Genomic DNA, 20,791 nt, shown 5'->3' with positions numbered 1-20,791 from the left:
TAAATGGATCTGGCGGGCGTTGGAAGTTTTTATGCTGCATTAACAATAAAGATGTCATCCATGGTCTCTGAGGTTGGACAGTGTGTCTTATTCCTAGACGAGACATGTTTTTCCAAACCTAGATATTCAATAGCATTTCGCAAGTCTTTAATGAACTCATAAACATTTTGTACGATTTATAAAAAAACTAGAATTTGTAGTCTACGTTTTAAAATGATGTTGTTATGTTTTAGACTTATTTAATGGATGACAATCCTATGGTTTTTATCATATAGTTGATGTTATGATTGAATGCAATGATATTAAGAAAGTCACACCATAATCACGCTTCCGCAAAAGTCAGGGTGTGACATTAAATGTATGACATGCAAGCATATAATGTTGACGTTAAAACACATAATTGCAGACAACAAAATATTATTAAAATAGTACGAAAGTTACCGGATTTGTGCCTTTTGTCACAATACACACGATATTTGTGGTCCATTATACGTGTTGTTGGGCGGGATTTGTCTGGTACTACACTTGTCGGTGTAGAGACATTAGCAGTATGATGATGTGTCACGTGTTGACGTTAGGTTCCGATGATATTGGAGGGTACAAAGTCATGGTGAAATAATATGATTAATAACTCGTGTATATTCATGAACTCACCAGTAATAGCTTACGTCTTTTAAGCATGTGTGACAAGTAATAAGGCATGACCGTGAACTATAGTCCTTGCTTGTATCAGTGTGAAGGAATAGTATATCTTCAGACTCTTAATAGTGGATAGAACTATATATCCTAGATTGTGTAATCTCGTGGAAGTTTTGTAATATCATACTAGGCTTAGTATGGTCAGATGCTATATTTTGATTTTTAGACCGTGTAATGTACGCTGTTAACACTAAAATAAGCACTTTTTGTATCAGCTATGTCATAAAGCATCCTTATCGGGTGAGGTGTTACAGTTGGTATCAGAGCCAAAGGTTTTAGAGAATTAGGTATTCGATAGGGATATCTAGGCTTCAACCTTTGAGATTAGGCATGCTTACAACAAGTTACATACTTTCATAAGTAGTTTACATAGAGGGATGCATAATTAGGAGGCACTATTGATAGTGATAACTACAACCTTAGTTAATCACCTTTCTGCACCCACCACCCTCAATAACAATTACCCATAAATCATGTCCTGTTAAAAAGCAACACATTCCTGTTTCAATGTGATATATTTGGAAAATTGGTTGTATTATGTGTACTATGTTAGATAATTATTGTAACTGCATGTTGACGAATAAAAACACCAACCACAACCATAACCAAGTACCCCATGTGGCTATGCCTAACACATCATAGCTCGTTATGAATATGTGCGACCGCGTGTTTGCGCAAACGGCATACAACCTTGTATTCAGTGCGGTCTAGGCTTGTCAACCCAAATAGTATTCATCGGCATTGTATAACTTGCTTGTGGGGATTTAAGCATGTTAGGTGTCTACTCAGATAAATAGTATCAAAATAGTTTGCACGTGCACGAGTATGTTAATCAAATGGACCCTCTATGGAAACAGTAAAACATGTATTAAAAAGAGAGGGTTAGTGAAACTCACAGTGGCACAACAATTTATCCTACAGAAATCGGCGAATCCACACCTAACACTAGTATTATACGATTAATGTCTGTAGACTTGGTTGGACTATGTTTAAATGTCTAAGAACAGACTAGGATCATTAGAACATGGAATCGGACATGGTCGGCATTTTGAAATTAGCTTTGGACGCCGGACACCGTTTACGGTGCCGGACAAAGTTGTTTGTTCGAGGTATTTAGGAAATGATATGTTTATACAAAGTGTACCATTTTATAGTATATGAAAAATGATTAGTTTTATATTAAGGGAGTTTGGGCGTTTGAAGGTCTAGGTCGCCCAAATAAGCGTTTCCGTATTTAGAGTCGTGTAATTACCAGATAAGTGTGTAATATACCTGTTTTAACCGAATATAGTCTAGAAGGGTTGGGATTTATTCCCGACCTTAAAATTATTGCCAAATAAAACCTGAGTGGTATAAAAACTTTGGCGGGTTCGTTATGCGTTTAAATTTGTCGGTTATTATTTAGAAATAATAATTAAAACGTGAATTTTAGAAAAATAAACCTGTAATGTATAAATTTCCAATATTTTTTGTAGAAATTATTTCTAATGTAAATTTTCTAGAAAAAATATTTTTATAATTTTAAACAGTATTCATTAATTTTTAATAAATATATTTTATAACGTATATAAACCGTTTAATTTGCGAACCGACCATCCGTACTCTAAAAATTCCAAAATTTTACTGAACACTCTTAATATGTACATAAACCCCCAGTAAAATTTGAAGTTCATCCGAATTTTTTAAACCGGTTTTAAAATAATGAAAACCTCGTAAAGTGTGCTATATTAAAACCGTAGCTCAGGTTATCCCAAATTTTCGTACGAAACTTACCATAATATATGATCATTCTGAAAAAATTCGAAATTTATTGAAATAATTAACTATTTTTGCTGATTTAATTGTTTTTAAACGAAATAAATTTGCCAAACATTCCTCGTTTGTCCGAAAATTCCCAAATTTTTCCAAGATCATTTTCTACTGTCCTATACCATGTCATAAAATCTCATGATCAAATAATATCCCACATCAAAATCTGTTGGCAAAACAATTTCTATATTTTTAGTTTTTCGACTAAATATTATACATTTCCGCGTATCCCTCGTCAGGCCTAGATTCCGAGATCCGTTTTCACCGAGTTTCTGGTTATAGTACCTACATAACATGTACAGCACAACCATACAATTGAAATCATCAATCATGCCCGTTTAGTGTTCTTTTCCATCCCGTTAGGCGATTTAAGTGTCGAATAAATGCCGTTTTTGATCCAAAACTCATCATTTTTCAATAAAACTGATTGAAAAACTTCATGGGACAATAACATGACTTAAAAACAAATTACATGGCCATGGGTTTGGCCTTGTTTGGATCAAAATAGACATGGTTTTGCTAGTTTAAAGTTAAAAAGAAAAGAATGAGAAAAAGATGCGTACTAGTGAATCCTTATGATTTTTGGCAGCATTTTAGTGTTCTTTTCCATTCTTTTTCGTTAGGCGATTTAAGTGTCGAATAAATGCCCTTTTTGATCCAAAACTCATCATTTTTCAATAAAACTGATTGAAAAACTTCATGGGACAATAACCTGACTTAAAAACAAATTACATGGCCAAGGGTTTGGCCTTGTTTGGATCAAAATAGACATGGTTTTGCTAGTTTAAAGTTAAAAAGAAAAGAATGAGAAAAAGATGCATACTCGTGAATCCTTATGATTTTTGGCTGAACTCTTTGAAGCAAATGATCAGCAGTGAAGTTATCAAAATACGTATTGTAGAATTTGTGGTCAAAAAGTGGCCTTGTAAGGTGTGTGGTGGTGTTGTTGTTGTTGTCACCATAAAAGAAAAACAAGGAAAAAGGCCAAGTGGCCATTATTTGGCCAAGCATACAACCAACCACCACTATATAAAATCTGAGTTTTTTTTTTTTTTTTGTGTTTAGGTTAGTTATCGGGTATTAAACGCTCCCGTGGTTCGGTAAAAAAGGCGAAAAATGAAGCGGGCGTTTTTGCGTTTAAAAATAAAACAAACCCAACCGACACAAAAGCTCGAACACTTGGGCATTTGTACTCAAAACATCTTATATTTATGTTATATTAGTCTTTTGGGGCTTAACTGATGAAAAAAAACATGTTTGGATTATTCAGTACACGTTAAAATTTAAGGCGTTCCGTTAAACGATAGTTGCTTGGTTTAACGCGTTTTCTACCCAATAAAGCATTCCTGATAATATGTTATAGTCTACGGATCATGTATAAGCATTCCTGTACTCGTAGGTTCGCTTATGGCACCTATGATAGTTTTATGAATTCAATTGCCCCAACTCAGCTGTTTTTTTTTTTTCATATGTTATGCATAACATTCCCTCGGACTCATCCGCGACATAATCAGTATCGGTTTGTTAATCGTGTAAGCTGGATAATTCAAATTAGGATTTACCTGGTTTTGTGGCGAATGTCACAAAACACTATAACAATAAGCAGCTCGAATTAAAGAGAATGAAATGCTCGTTAATATGGTGTAATTTAAAAAAAAAATATTAATGTATGAAAAAGTTATAGCCGTTTGAAAATCAATGAGGAAACTAGTTAAAATGAGAAAAGACCATCATACCCTTCCCTCTTTAAATTAAGAAAAATAAATGTGTGATCATGATGATTCTCTTCTACGCTTCGTGCAAAATTCCTCTCTTATACATGATCTCTTATCTAAATATTAAACACAAATACATCGATCAAATATAGAGTTAATATTCTAATAGCTAATATAGAGTTAATATTTTGAATAGCTAATAAGGGTGATGATCAAACAGGAAGTTTATTTTGGCTAAGAAGGATAGGAAGCAATAGGATTATGACATGTGGCAAAATTTAAAACAAAGAGGAAGGGTATTTTAGTCAATGTTACCCAATCTTCTCCCTTCTTCTTCTTCTCTCTGTAACTTCAAAACCACCATTTTCAAAACCCACCATCTTCAACCTTTTCTTCACTTTCTATCTCAATAATCACTACATTATCGTGCGATTTTCGTCACCAATCAATGATTCAAACACCAAATCAACGTGTTCTTCAACTTTATTGAAGAAACCCAGTATAATTTCATACAATATCTCATTTTTTCCTGTGATTTTGAAGCGAATCACTCGATTTGTTTGATTCGTTCGATTCAAATTTTGTCAATCGGTGAAGAAATCTGAAGAACCAGCTTCGATCTATGTAAGAAATTTTTTTGAATTGCATTTTTAAGATCTGGGTTTTTGAATTGAGTCATTGTGTTTTACGATCTTGGCGGGGGTCCGGGGCAGCACCCCTAGGAGCAGGGTCCAAGGGGCAGAGCCCCTGGCTGGGGTCGAAATTTCTTTTTGATTAAATTGCTTTAATAAAACTGCATCAGAAAATTTAATTTTCTGGAAATTGCCTCATTTCCGTAGACAGTTTTTGAAGTGTTTTTAGTCAGTGCGTTCTAGGTAAAACACATTTTATGTGTTTTCAGTCCTTTGCGTTTTAGAGAGATCACTTTCTTTTATGTTTTTAGGCCATTGCGTTTTAGAAATAAGACATTTTTATGTGGTTTCTGGCCATTGCGTTTTAGAAAAACACATTTTTGAAGTGTTTTTAGTCCATTGCGTTTTAGGTAAAACACATTTTATGTGTTTTCAGTCCATTGCGTTTTAGAGAGAACACTTTCTTTTGTGTTTTTAGGCCACTGCGTTTTAGAAATAACACATTTTTATGTGTTTTCTGGCCATTGGTTTTATAAGAACACATTTTTGAAGTGTTTTTAGCCCATTGCGTTTTAGGTAAAACACATTTTTATGTGTTTTCAATCCATTGCGTTTTAGAAAAAGACATTTTTAACTGTTTTCTGGCCATTGCGTTTTAGAAATAAGACGTTTCTTTGTGTTTTTGGTGCATTGCGTTTTAGGTAAAACACATTTTTAAGTGTTTTCAGTCCATTGTGTTTTAGAAAGTACACTTTCTTTGGTGTTTTTAGCCTATTGGGTTTTAGAAAAAAGACATTTTTAAGTGTTTTCTGGCATTGCGTTTTAGAAATAAGAGATTTCTTTGTGTTTTTGGTGCATTGCGTTTTAGAAAAAAAGTCATTTTTTACGTTTTTTTCCATTGCGTTTTACGCAACTGGGTTTTCGAAAAAAAATCAAAAATATAGCAATAGTATACTCGTTTTAAAGATTAAAAAAACGCTCGTTTTTTGGTACACTTTTTATAAAAAAATAATGTCATATGAAAAAGTTATTAACGTTTAAAAATGGGGGGAATTGGAGGAGAGAGAAACTATTGTCCTGGATTGACTACAATGCCCTTATGTAACACCCCCAAAACGGGTTTGGTAATCAAACCACGTTAATATTAATGACGGGTAAAATACCGTTAGTGGTGAAAATTAACCCGGTAAATATTAGGATTTAAATAATTAAACCTAATATTAATTAAATGGTGAATAATCATTTTGAGAAAACAAAGTAATAAAAGGCCCGAGTTAACGGGACTTAAAGTAAAACGGGTTATAAACCCCCGAATCTACTAAGTTAACTAGAAATAATTAACTTATTTATTAATGGGTAATTAAGTGAATGAATAAAAATAAAAATCAAGACTTATAACCTCTAAACACGAGGGGCTAAATGTGGGTAACTAGGAAAGTGTTTTAATTAAAACATTTATATAAAAAAATTAAAACACACACATGTGTGTGTGTTCGATCGACCAGGAGCCAGGAGAAAAGGGTTATAAACCCTAGCTCAACAATATCTTCAATTGGAGGATCAATCGAAGGCCAAATTCAGATATGAATATATATAAACGATCACCAAGTCAAGGGGATCGTAAGGTATGTCGAAACTTATATTTTGGTGATATTTTGAAATTTTGACAATCATGCATGAATGAAATTCTTGTATGAAAGTTGAATGTTTTAGTGAAATTGATGTGAGTTTAAGTCTAGAAACGAACCCTTGAATGATGATGGTAGAAACTTGTCATGATTGAATGTTAGGGTTAAATGCACATATGGGTATAAGTGGGTTTTGATGAAAAAGGTTGAGTTCATGAAATTTAAAGAGTTAAATGAGCATATGAACTCATAACAAACTGAAATGTGACGTTAAAATGCCCATGATGAACATACCTACTTGTTGAATTGAGAATTCGTGGTTAGGAATTTACTAAGATTTGATGTAACATAATGGATTGTAAATCATACCCACAAGGTGTTTGATAAATGTCCTAAGTGAAAACATAAAGCTATAGAAGTATGATAAAACTTGAAAAGAATCATATGCAATGATTCTTGACAAAATTGGATGATATCGATTCTTTAAAGTGGCAATTTAACAATTAGCCGGGTTGTTCACTATAGGCGACTCAAGCGAGAAGGCGGGAGATAAAGCCGGGAGCGATACGAGGCTTAAAGGGAAGATCTAAGGTACACGACTTGTCATCCCATTACATTTATGTAGACAAGCTTAGTTAAAATATGTGTAATGTTGATATAGCGAAAATGGTTGTGTTTGGTATGTCATTGAAGTTATGGAATTCACTCGACAACCAAATGGTTCAAATTAATAGTTAAAATAATAGAGATCAAAATAAAGACACCATTTGGTAAAAGTTATAATGGGTCGAACAATTTAAGAATAATGTCTTTTAAGTAATAAGAACTCACGGCGCGAACGGTATAGGTTCAAGGGGCATGATGGTATTAATATACCATCATACGTTGATAAATGGTCATGTTGACTAAACGGGTCAAATGGTGTGTTAATACCATTTGACAATAATAACTGACGACTACTTGTTGAGTTTTGTGATCACAGGAAATAACATATGTTTGCGGTGCTTTAACCAGAAAATTTAAAGAAAAAAGTATGTTGATTATCTGCATCTTTATATCAGTTTATGTCATTAAATCACATGTTTTATATCACTTTAAGTCTTTTACACCAAACTGAGTTAAATTACTCAGTTAGGTTTATTTAATGCAAGGGTATTATTGGTATTTTAGTTTTTTACTTTATTACTCACCCCTTTATATCCCCTCTTATTTGCATCTTCTTCCTCAATTAGGGTTTCAAGGTTGATTATCTGCATCTTCTTCCTCAATTAGGGTTTCAAGGTTGATAAAATGGTGCTTTGTGGGTGTGGAAAGGAAGCAGCGATTCCTCTCCCCCTCTCTCTCTAGAACACCACCATCACTGTCACAACCACCTCACATCACCATCACCACTTCGCCGGTAACAAACAGCCCCACTGCGATATTGTTTTCTCCAATTTCCGGCACCGACGGTTGCCCCTAACATCTAGGAACCAACTTCAATCATCATCCTCTGCTTCACATTCATAACCTCCAACCTTTAATTTTTGTTCAAAACTTTAAACCTGCAACTTAGAAATCCTATTTCCATTCAAAGCTTTCAACATGTAATTTTAGTCACATATTTATTTGATGAACTGTTTTTTTTTTTTTGGGGGTAAAGGGTTACCTCGGTGATTCTATTAAAACAAACCGCAATTAAGTACAAGTAGTGAGGATGTATTCCACACTAGTTCATATACAGGACATGCCCCATATATGTAAAACAAACAAAACAAAACACCTATGACACCCCATATCCTAGCCTACTATACATCAGTAGACAAAACAAAACAAAAACAAAAATTAAGCCCTCATCCGCCATTATCAAAAATGAAATTGCCACAAACTGGCAACCCCTTCACACGAACCAATAAGAGTCTATCCATTGGAGAACTTTGTGGAAGAGGTGCCTGCCTTTGCTCTCGAAGATAAAGAATGGGTACCCGGAGTCATAAATTCACTAGTTTCATTATAGACTTCAACAACCTCCTCCTCATCTGATTCCTGCTTGTCACTAGTCGACTGCGTAGCCTTCTTTTCCACTCGACCCACAGTGATACCTCCTTGATTTCCATCATCGTCCTTAAGAATATTAAACGGGTTAGACGTTGAAACCTGGTTATTCATCGGACTCCTCAAGGACGATTTTGGTTTAGGCTTGACAATTGGTCTGTAAACTAACTTAGGCTTCTGATTTTTCATATGGAGGCCCTGGTTATTAACTTTCTTCTTCTTGGCACCCACAACCCGGAAATCATCAATATTCTTTTCAGAATCCCCACTTGAAGTTACCTGAGGGTTCTTTGGGCACGAGCTATCATCATGACCAAAGACACAGCAAGAGGAGCACCTTAAAGGCTCCCAATCATATTCAATTTTGACCTCCACCATTGAGTGACCATTCCCATCCAAAGCTGGGATTGCAACAGTAACACTCTTCTTTAACTCGGTCCCCGCCTGAACTTCAATAAGCGCTCTAGCATAGCTGCTTCTTCCCCAAGACTCAGCACACATCGTGGCAGTATACGAATCCAACATCTTAGGGATCCCAATCTTAGAAGCAACCAAGCTAAGACCATCCTCGGTAAATGCCGCTAACGGCACATCATGCAATCTGACCCAGACTGGCACAACTTTAATATCCTCTTTTTCCATCTTGATAGAAGCCGACCACTCCTTCAAAATAATCGGTACACTTCTGATCATCCAAGGCCCATCCTCTAACATTTGATTCATCCCTTCCTTAGTTTTAAACTAAAAGAAAAAGAACCCATTTGCATTCATCATTAGCCGTGAAAGACCATATTTAACCCAGCTGTTTTTTGCAAAGTAATCGACCACAGGAAATGCCAGACGTTTACCCAGAAAATATCCATACAAAGTGTTAGCATACATGTCCGTAACTTGTTTAACCGATGACAATGGAATAATAACATCTGCTCCATCAACAACCTCATTAGATTCCATCGCCCTAAAGTTCACCTTAACATCCGCCTTAGTGTTCTTCACTACTTTAGCAAACGAAATAGGTTCCGCAGCCCCATTCGATCCTGTTTTCCTTTGACCAGCTGACGAATTCTCTTGATCCAAACCTGAAGATGGTGATGTGCACAAAATGCAACATATAAATTACATCAATTGTGGCATAAAACTAACCCTTTTTTAGTACTAATGTTGGAAAAAGTGTGTTTTTGTCTTCCTTTTGTATTTTCAGAATTAAATGAGCTCAAATGAATAAAAGAAGCAAAAAGGCAGCTAAATCTAACATAAATACAAGAAAAGGAACAAACGTGGCATGCCCGACCTCCCGACAGCATCTTCCCAAGCAAAACAAGAGAACAGAAGGCTGAACATGCCCCGTGCTCAGTGAGCACGGGGGCGTGCCCAAGTGTCAGCAGAAAAGACAAAGATGTAGAAGCTTCTATCACCCACCACGGGGGCGTGCCCACCAGACACGGGGCCGTGGTCAACTCTAAGATTCGTAGAATCTAGGGAAATCTTGATAGTACAGATACGCTTCTTCACACGGGGTCGTGCCCAGCGGACACGGGGGCGTGGTCAACTAATGCAGACAAACTGCAATTAATGAAGAAAGAGAAGGAGGATGGACACGGGGTCGTGCCCAATGGACAGGGGGCCGTGCCCGAGCTGCTGTTCAGGCTATAAACAGGGGTGCTTGGCTCATTTGCAAACCATCCCTTGGCACACCACCTCTCTCACACTTCACCCACCCACCACCACCATCACAACACCATCATCCACCACCATCATCCATCATCCATCATAGAGTGTGTGAGTCGTCTCGGGATCCAAGATTGATCGTAAGAGTTCTTGACAATCAAAGGCCATGTTTGCCTAAGTCTCTTACATCACTTGGTGAAGACAAGTGTCTAGTGTAATACTTTTTATTTTTAATCTTTTCACACTTTTTATTTGGTTATGTATTAATGACTTTAATAACTAGTTTTTATGTTGAAGGTGATTCTTCCTTATCGTTTGTCCGTGGTGTCTTGGCATTATTTTACTGTCGATATAAAATAAAAGATTTTCACCATTCATATCTCCACGGTCTATAGGAGATATGTTGGCTACCTGGTCGGGGGTTAAGGGAACGGTTTGGTAAGAGTCTTGCCTTGTTCAGTGTATAGATCCTGCAAGGACCTAGGTCAAATTTAGTAGGACCTCCTTCAATACCCACCGGTATTGGATGGCGGGGGTCCAAACTCTTTGATCCCCTCATATGTAAGCTACTATTAAAACTTTAACCCAGCTACTTAGGACTGTATCCCTGCTGACTCAGACTACTTAGCCGAGGGTAACGTCACCTTCAAAAGAGGGGCCTACCACATTATGCATTAATAACTTAATTAATTATCTTTTAATAATCCGACCCTTTAGGATTGTATCCTTGCTGACTCAAGCTACTGGGTTGAGGGTAACGTCACCTTCAAAAGAGGGGCCTACTACAATAACTAAGATAATCTCTTAAAAAGTGCAAAAGTGCGGAAATAATCAAAGGTTACACTACACACGAGTCGGATCCAAGTGATTCATCTTGTCTATCTGTTTTTACTTTTATTTTATTTTTCAGCATTTTAGTTAACTTTATTAGTCTAGTTTAAAAACCTTTTTTCTAACTTTTGATTTGATTAGACGTTGAGGATAAACCGGTAATAAAAGCTCTTGTGTCCTTGGACGACCTCGGTATCTTACCAACACTATACTACGTTCACGATGGGTGCACTTGCCCATATGTGTGTTTAGTGTTAGTAAATATCGTGTTCTATAAATTTAAAACTTGGCTAAAAAGTGTAAAAGGGCTTAAAATATACATAAAAATAGCACACTTCACGCACATCAAGTTTTTGGCGCCGTTTCCGGGGACACAAGGATTTTAAGAAAGCTTAAAATCGATTGCCTAATCAGTTTTTCAAAACCTTTTTAAAACGCGCGCACATTTTTCTGCATTTTAGATAGTTTTGCATTTACAGTAGGTTGAACACGGGCCGTGCTCACTGAACACGGGGCCGTGCTGCATATTTAAAAAAAAAACACCCTGATACAGAGTCTGAACACGGGGTCATGCTCACTGAACACGCCCCCGTGCTGCTAAAACCAGTAACCTTTAATTCAAACGCCCAGATACAGACCCGGAACACGGGCCGTGCTCACTGAACATGGGGCCGTGTCCAGCTTCTGTTTCCGTTTTTATTTTCATTTTCTTGTCTCGAGACTCTGTTGTGGTCTGCTGAGTGATTCTTATGGATCAATACTCAGGAGGCTACAACTACACCTATGGGGAGGATGATTATAGGGAAGACTATTGCACCAATTGTAGTAACCCGCACTCGGTACAATATTATGACTCATTTCAACCATCCACTTCATATACCTATTATAAGGAGCCCAGGTACGAGCCATCAACTTCATACACATCCTATGAAGACCAAAGGTATGAACCTTCTCCCTCATACTCATATTTTGATGAACCAAGGTATGAGCCTTCATACTCATACTTTGAGGAACCAAGATATGAGCCACCACCTTCATATGCTTATTATGAGTAACCGTGGCGTGAACAACCCACCTCATATGAGTATTATGAAGAACAAAATTACGACCTTTTATCCATCATATACTTACAATGAAGAACAATGGTATGAACCATCTACTTCATATGAGTACTATGAGGAACCAAGGATCGAACACCGGATTCAAGCTTTGAAAATCCCAATCCTTACTCTATCGCCGACGTAACCGATAGGATATTAGAACACCTTAAAACTATTGAGCGATACATAAAAGAATCTCGCGCAAGGGAAGAGGAGTCACGCGCAAGAGAAGAATTAACTTGTAATAAAAAAGAGATAGTTGAAGAGGTAAAAATGGAAGAACAAATAAGTGAAAAACCGACACATGAGTTAAACAACGAAAAAGGTGAGTCCGTTAACGTTAAAATTCAAGAAGAGTCTAATTTTGAAGAAATTAATCTCTTGTCACCTTCTTTTGAAAATCATTATTTAGTACCCTCTTATGCTAAGTTTTTAAAAGAGTTAAACACTAACACTAAAATTGACGAAACGGTAAGTATTAAGTTAACTAACGATCAAACTTCGCTAATAAAAGAAGACCCATTTGAAATCAACATTACACCGGTTCCATGTTTTTTTCAAAATTCCTTTATTAGTAATGTCACGGTTGATAAAGATCTTTGTGTTAACATAATGCCTAATTACATTTTCGAAAAATTAAGTATTAATGATTTTTCTCCACTTCAAATACCAATTTTCTATCCAATCGGAAAGTAATAAAATCAGTCGGTGTAGTTGAGCTCAAAGAACTTCTGAAAGGTTTGGAATATTGTTAGTGCATTATCTGTCTATCGCCTCCGTCAATCTATTCCGTAGCGGAATCCAAAGAATTCTAAGCTTTTAGTGTTATATCTAGTTAGAAAGGCAAGGTGGCAATTGTGTAAAGAAGGAGACTTCTCATTATAACCTTATGCCTATAAATAGGGAGCTATAGTGTTTCATTTAAGACTTTTGGCTCATTTTGGAGATTTAGAGATTTATTCTAGAGAGAGAAAGTCTAGAGAGAGAAAGTCTCTCTACGTGATTCACGGCTTTGTACACGACATCATATCAATAGAATCACGTCATTAGTACGTTATTGTGTGTTCGGTCACGCACGTTCACGGATTCCGCACGTTGAACGTTCGTTACGCAATCGAACGATATCAAAACCGGTCCTACAAGTGGTATCAGAGCTAGGAGCTCGATTGCACGATCAAACGCATTGATTCGTACCAGATTTCAGCATTATCATATCCGAATTTCATCATTTCTTCATCTTTTTCACGTTTTTTACTGAAAAACGTCAAATTGAATGGGTTTTTACGGTCCAAATCATCTGAATTTTCGATATATTGTGTGAAAATCTTTGATTTACAACCCTACCAAGTTTCAGATTGAAACTCCTAGCCGTTTAGGAGAAATCGAAGTTTTTCGGTTGTCAAAAATTCAGGTAGTTTCGCTTGTAATGTTCGCTTATTCGTCCAGTGAGTTTCCGCTTGAAAAACCTTGAGGTTCCGCTTGAAAGATCGTCAAGTTTCGCTTATTCGGTTATAATCAAGTTTCGCTTAAAAGTTAAAAAAAAAGGGTTCCGCTTGAACAATCAGTTCAGATTTCGCTTATATGAATCTTGAGGTTCCGCTTATTAGTCATCGTTTAGAACTGTCATAGTCATCATATTGTCTGAACATTGATTGTCGGCCAAGTTAAAAAATAGAATCAAAGTGCATGTGCTGTCATCGGTTCAATAAAATTAACTTGGGTAATGGTGTGTCAGCCACTTTAAAGTAAAGGTCCAATCGTATTATTATGATCATTAAACCTTGTCGGCCCTTGAGAAATTGTTGTCGGATCCTTAAAGGAATTAAAATTGTCGGCCACTTGATTAATTCACAAAATAAAGTCAAGTATTGGTGACATTTGTTTGGTCCAATCAGCGAGAATTGACGGCTCTATTGAATTCAAGATTAATTGTGTTAGTGGATGAGTGTGGTCCAATTAGAAATAAGAAGTTGTCGAGTGTTAATGGCTGCAATTGATAATACAATTCATTGGTCCAATCAAATCGTATTATGTTTTAAAGATTGTTGACTATCTTAAAATTGCATGTAAATTGTCAGAACCAAGTGCATTTGTTTGTCAAACAATTGAAGGCCCAATCATATTTTTTTTTTTAAATATCGGTTTAGTAGAAGTGAGGCCCAATCAAAGCCTTTGCATGTGAATGAACTACAATTAATAGGCCCAATCAAGTTTTGGTTTAGTGGATTTGTTGTTCCAAGTGTAAAAGCTTACGGTCCAATCAGTGAAGGCCCAAGTTCATTCATTTAGAGATTTCTTCCGAACAACATTTATTCGCGAACTTTTGACAACGAATCTTAGATTGGCTTCACAAACACAATTTCACGTATTCAGTTCAGTTTAAACTGATTGTTTGATTGTTGGTTTGCAGGTGACACGAGGCAATTTACAAGGTATTTCACAAATATAAGTTCATGGCGACAAACGATGAACCTATTCCGTGGAAAGATGATCGTACTGAAGAGCAGAAGTATTGCTATCGGAAAATGATTGCTGAAAACAGAATCATTAGAATTTCTCGTATCTTTCTGGAAGCAAGAAGAGCGGGAAGATGGGATCCGAAAAGGGAGTGTTATCTGGATGAATATGGAAACATTGCAATTGATGACAAAACGCTCGATCTGGAGGCTATCATCAAGGAGATAAAAGAAGATGATGAGTATTGGCAACACAAATGGTGGGGAACTCCATCTGAGAAAATGATAGAAGAAGAGAAAGAGAAGAAAGAAAAAGAAGAGAAAAAGATGAATGGAAAATGCTTGAAATGCGAAAAATCAGAAACAGACAATGTCAAACTTCTGAAGGATGTGGAGAGTTTGACATTGGAAAACAAAACTTTGAAGATCGAGAAGAAGGCTGATGAAGAACAGATTTTGAGTTTGCGGCTGAACAGCGAAAAATTGAGATCTGATAATGACAAACTTTTAAAGATTGTTGAGAGTTTATCATCAGAAAACAAAATTTTGAAAGGAAATAAAAAAGGTTTTGAAAGTAAAAGAAAATCTTCAGAAGATGAAGATTTCTGGATAAAACTGGAAAACAAAAATCTAAAAGAAAATGAAACAAGATTTCAAGAACAATTAAAAGGTTTAGAAAATGAAAAATTTGTTCTTGAAAATCTTAAAATTGAAAATGAAAATTCATTCAGGTTCTATCTTGAAAGAATTTCTCAGCTTGAAAAAGAAGCTGAGAATTCAAGAAACAAGATTGATGAACTTGAAAAGAAATTGAAAGGTTTTGTGACTGCATCAAATAGTTTGAATTTTCCCTGTCCAAAACCGATCAATTCTGTTCCAATAAGTGACAAGGTCACAAATTTTGACAAGGTCAAAATTGAAGATTGTGATGAAATATCTGATGATGAAAAAGAAAAAGGAATGAAAAGAAAAATATTTTTAGATTTACAAGAAAAATTTAAAAATATTGTTTTACATTCTACTGAAATAGGTGAATGCTCAAAGCAAAAGCCTGTTAAGAAGAATGCAGAACAGAAACAAAAAGATAAAAATTTGAAAAATGTTCAAAAAGATAATAAAAGCTCATCAGATCGGTCATCCAATCAAAATCAAAAATCACAAAAATTTAAAAATCAAAACTCAAAAATAGTTGGTAATCAGTGGTGCAGGTTTGACCACAGTTCTCAAAAGCCAAATCCAGCTTACAGGAGAAGATGGGATGAAGATTCTTCAAGGATAAATCATTACAATGATAGAAAACAGAGAAATGGTGATTACCACAAGGCAACTCAATGCTATGATCTAAGTGTGTGGTATGAAAATGGTGTACGGTATGAAAGACAGGAGATGTATGATAACAGAGTGTGTTATTCTTATGGCTATCAAGGACACATTGCTGTTAACTGCAAAGCCAGAGATTTGAAATAAGAAGGTGTTATGAATGTCATATCAGAGGACACATTGCCAGAGATTGCCCGAGGAGATCGATGGGAAGATCGAGGGTTGAATATCATAGAACAGTAAAGAAACAAGTCAACATCAAGCCCAAAGAACAGAAGGTTTAAGAACCTAAAGTTCAGGAAACAAAAGTAAAACTTTCTCAGGGGCAAAAAGACAGACTGCGAAAGAAGAGGAAGAAGGCCAGAGAGTATCTGGAAAGGATTTTGTCCTCGGATACAACAAGTAAATCAGATAAGAGTTCTGATAAATCGTCTTGCTCTCCAAAGAATGACGAATCAAGCAAGATGAATTCATCAGATACAAATCTGAGGACAGAATGGAGTGTTAAGAAAGAAAAAGTTCCTGGCGATGAATTTGTTTCTTCAGAAGCAAAGGAGCCACGTGTTGGTGATGAATCTGACTCATCAAAGTCAGACAAGCTATGTGACAACTCGTATTTTGAACCTAACCTAGTATGACTCGCTTGAACCTTATGTGAATATTTAAACTGATTGTGTGAACTTGAATGTTATGTGATTATGATTTTTGTGACATTGTGCATCGGATATAACCGGACCAAACTCCAACCCACTTGCCTACACAACTAATTCGGTCCATGTGGTTGGACTCGAAACCGTGAGGACGGCCCAAGTGGGGGTCGGCCCACCTTTCTTAAACATGTAAACACTTAGGGGAAAGTTTTGTTCTCTCATTGTTACAACAACACAAACACACACAAACCCTAAAGAACTCTCTCTCCCTCTCGGCTACTTGGAACCCGGCGACACACCCACACCCTACAACCGAGGATCATTCTTGTCTCTTCTTTAATTCGGTTAGTGATTGTTATGTTTATTGATGGTTTGAATATTGTTGAGGAATTGGTTGTTATATGAAAGTTCTTGTGAGTGTTGTTGCATGATAATATGTTTGATTATGATGATTAACTGTTAATGTTCATGAATCGGCCATGTTTGTGTCTAATTGGATATGATGCTTGTTAACCGGTTGTGATGTTATGAGTTGGGAACATGATTTAGGTTGCTTGATAGTTATGAAATCGATTGTCACATGATCCGATCCACTGTTCTTGATGATGATAGTATGAACATGCATGAATCTTGACTAAAAACTGTTGTTTGATCCGTATGAATGCTATTGAAAAACTGTTAATTGATCATGATTGAATTGCCAAATTTGTGCATAATCAGTTACGGAAATTATGAGCTGTAAATCAGGAAATCAGTTACACATCCGGTTGCGACAGGAGGTTGCGAGTCGGGATCTCCCATTGCGACTCGAAACCACACACGGTTGCGAGTCGAAACCAACACACACACCGACACGAACAGCATAAACCGAAACCACGGTTGCGAGTCCTGTTGCGACTCGTAACCGGACCATGACAAGCCGAGACCACAGTTGCGAGTCCCGTTGCGACTCGTAACCGCCTTTGGTTGCGACTCGAGATCGTTGGTTGCGACTCGGGACCTTTCCTCGTTGCGACTCGAGACCATGAAACCTTACACGCTGATATTGGGCCTGCACACTATCATAAGCCCAACTGATTGGGCTGAACACTTGGACTTTGCTTGTTTACGTGACTGTTTACGTTGATAGGGTGTTGAATACTTGTACAACTTGTTACAATACGTGTAGAACCTACGTGCAGTATTTGAATACGAATCTGATTGGTATGATAACTTGGTAGGACGTGGTTGATTGCTTATTAACTTAATTGAACTGTGTGAATCATACCGAGCAACCCCAGGTGAGTTCATTGCATTTTCTCAAGCATGCGTCCCGGTGGTTTGGGACATCTGATAAACATTTGGAAGGGAAACTTGGGGTAAACAACTGAAACATAGAAACAATCATTTACCGGATTGCCTGTAAGGCAATGGGGTAATTAGTTGATAGCGCTATTAGGTTTGGCACCCTCACACCGGGCCGTAAGGACGGGCGTGAACTAATTACTGGGACAACTTGTAACGCGGATATAAGACCTCCTATAGTTTGTCAAGGTTGTTTGATACCTTGACTTGACCAATGCCTGTAGGGCATTGGAGTTAGGCATTCCCATCATTGACGCTACATACGGTACAACAAACGAATTAACAACGATATCAGAAACATACAACGAGTTGATTTATCTAATATCTGGTAACTCCCCACGTAAGCAATACCTTGAACTCACCAGCGTAGTCTGACACACTTGTTGCATGCTTGTAGGTCGTTAACTGTGGAGCGTGGACTTGCTATCTGGGAGTGCTGGAGTTGTCATGGATCGAAGCTATGAGATTACTAGTATTGACACTTTGGTTTTGAGTTATTATGAAACGATTACAAAATAGTTTATTATATGCTTCCGCTACTCGACATTATTGGTTTGATAACATGTTTTATTAAGTATTTTCTATTGGTTCAATGTGATTGGTGGCTCAGACTCTGATGTGTAACACGCCTCGCGGGGGTTTCCGCAGGTGGTATTTTGGGGGTGTTACAGTTTGGTATCAGAGCCACTGGTTATAGTGAACTAGGTTTTAAAACGTTTTGTAAAACCAGACTATAACCGAACAACTTCGACAATCGATCATGACACTCAGCACCAGATTGCAAGGTTCGCTTCTCTCTCACTTTATACATTACTTGCTTAGCAGTCACACACCCACAACGTATATGAACTGAAACATTAAACACCGTAGTGACTTGACAGTGTGACACTACTCTTCGACTCATGTGAACCATAGAACTATGATATCAGCTGTTGTGTTATTTGAACGGGGGAAACTTCGAGCGCAAGCTAAGAGGCTCTGAGATGAACATGCAAATTGCCTTATTATTATGGGTGCACACTTAATAATAACGCGGGGTGCATGCAAGTCCCAGTGAGGCTTATCGAGCGTGAGAAGGGTTCTGCCTTACTATATGCAAACTTGGTAGTATATAGATATCTGTATGACACCGGACTTCCATCTTGTTTCGATTTCTAAATCGGTTTATTCCCAACTATAGAAACATGAGTGGACGAGGACACGGACGTGGCAACATCAACATGACTCAGGCTGAGTTGACTGACCTAATCAATACCCGCGTGGCTGAGGCTCTAGCAGCCTATCAAGCTGGTACGGAATGTACCAAGTACTCCTTATTCTTATACCACATACACGTCATTTCATTCCTATAATGTGTTTCCTCCCGTTATTTAGGTCAACAAGCGCAACCCCAACCTAACCAGCCTGTGTGTACCTTCAAAATGTTTATGGACTGCAAGCCACAGACCTTCACCGGGACTGAAGGGGCTGTGGGACTCCTAAGATGGTTCGAAAAAGCAGAGTCCGTGTTTGCTATCTGTAACTGTCCCGCTGGGGACAGGGTGAAGTATGCTGCGGGTACCTTGGCTGATGGTGCCCTAACATGGTGGAACGCCCAAGTGCAGTTGTTGGGCATTGAGGCAGCAAATGCCACAACTTGGGAAGATTTTAAAGAACTGATCAGGGAGGAGTACTGTCCTCGGGATGAAATCGAGAAACTGGAAAACGAGTACTACAACCTGAAGATGGTTGGGTCTGAAGTTGAAGCGTATGTGAAGCGACAATACGAACTGGCCGACATGTGCCCAAACTTGTCCCGGCCTATGCCTAGGAGAATTGAGTTATTCATCAGAGGGTTACCTCCGCGTGTGAAGAGCTTGGTCACTGCAGCCCATCTCAATGATTTGACACAGATCGTTCGTCTGACTCACAAGATTGTGGATCAAGAGGTGGAGAGCGGATCGTTACCTCCGCGCATTTCAGCCACTGCTGCTGCTACACCCACTGCCACTGCGTCTGCTAATGATAACAAGCGGAAGTGGAGTGATTATGACAAGGCATCCAGTGCTGGCCAAAATCAGAAAAGGCCAGACAACAGCAACCGCAACATCAGCCAGTCGTCGTCCGTCAATCAAGGCCAGGGTAGTGGTCAAAGTCAGGGCTCGTATGCAGGAAAGAAACCACAGTGTAATAAGTGTGGCTACCATCATTTCGGGCCATGTAGTCGCACGTGTCGCAGGTGCGGTAAAGTGGGCCATGAGGCCAAGGATTGCAGGGCTTCACAGCCCAGGCACCAGCAGCAACAGAACCAGCAGAATCAAAGACAACAGGGACAACCACCCCAGCAGAACCAGGGTTTCAGGAAGGGGTGCTTTCAATGTGGGGATGAGGGCCACTTTAAACGGGATTGCCCTCAGTTAAACCAGAACGCCAACGACAACAACAACCGCCCAAATAACAACAATGCTGGAAACAACAACAACAACAACGGCAACAACGGGGGTAATGGTGCTCGGGGCAGAGTGTTTCAGCTTGGAGCAGGGGATGCCAGGAATGACGGCAACGTTGTAACTGGTACGTTTCCTGTTAATGATCGTATTGCTTCTGTATTATTTGATTCGGGTGCCGATTGGAGTTACGTGTCCCTAGAGTTTAGTCAACGATTAGGGGTAACCCCAACACCTTTAGAGGTTAGACAAGTAGTGGAACTAGCAGATGGTAAAACTATAGAAGCCACGAACGTTCTCTTTGGATGCAAACTAGATCTGGTGGGTCAGGTGTTTGATATTGACCTCCTTCCCGTTACGCTCGGTAGTTTTGACATAGTGGTAGGCATGGATTGGTTGTCTAAGCACCAGGCAGAAATTCTATGTAAGGAGAAGATTGTGCGTATTCCTCTCCCTGATGGAGAATCACTGTTAGTTCA

General features: G+C 37.9%; 1 protein-coding gene and 1 long non-coding RNA gene across 2 annotated transcripts; both read right to left on the bottom strand.

Annotated features, from left to right (window-relative positions):
• Positions 1–2,642: 2,642 nt before the first annotated feature.
• LOC110870831 lies at positions 2,643–3,488 on the bottom strand. The gene is made up of 2 exons (XR_002553280.2): positions 3,332–3,488; positions 2,643–2,793 (listed from the first exon to the last, which is right to left on the bottom strand). It is a non-coding gene; the product is annotated as an uncharacterized LOC110870831 (long non-coding RNA).
• Positions 3,489–8,382: 4,894 nt separating this feature from the next.
• LOC110869566 lies at positions 8,383–9,159 on the bottom strand. The gene has a single exon (XM_022118809.1). The coding sequence runs from the start codon at positions 9,157–9,159 to the stop codon at positions 8,383–8,385; it is 777 nt and encodes a 258-aa protein (XP_021974501.1).
• Between the last annotated feature and the right edge of the window lie 11,632 nt (positions 9,160–20,791).

Source organism: Helianthus annuus, chromosome 11, assembly GCF_002127325.2.
Source record: "Helianthus annuus cultivar XRQ/B chromosome 11, HanXRQr2.0-SUNRISE, whole genome shotgun sequence".
Classification (NCBI taxonomy): Eukaryota; Viridiplantae; Streptophyta; class Magnoliopsida; order Asterales; family Asteraceae; genus Helianthus; species Helianthus annuus.
Note: the sequence above shows the minus strand (reverse complement) of the source record. Positions and strands in the feature narration are given on the sequence as shown.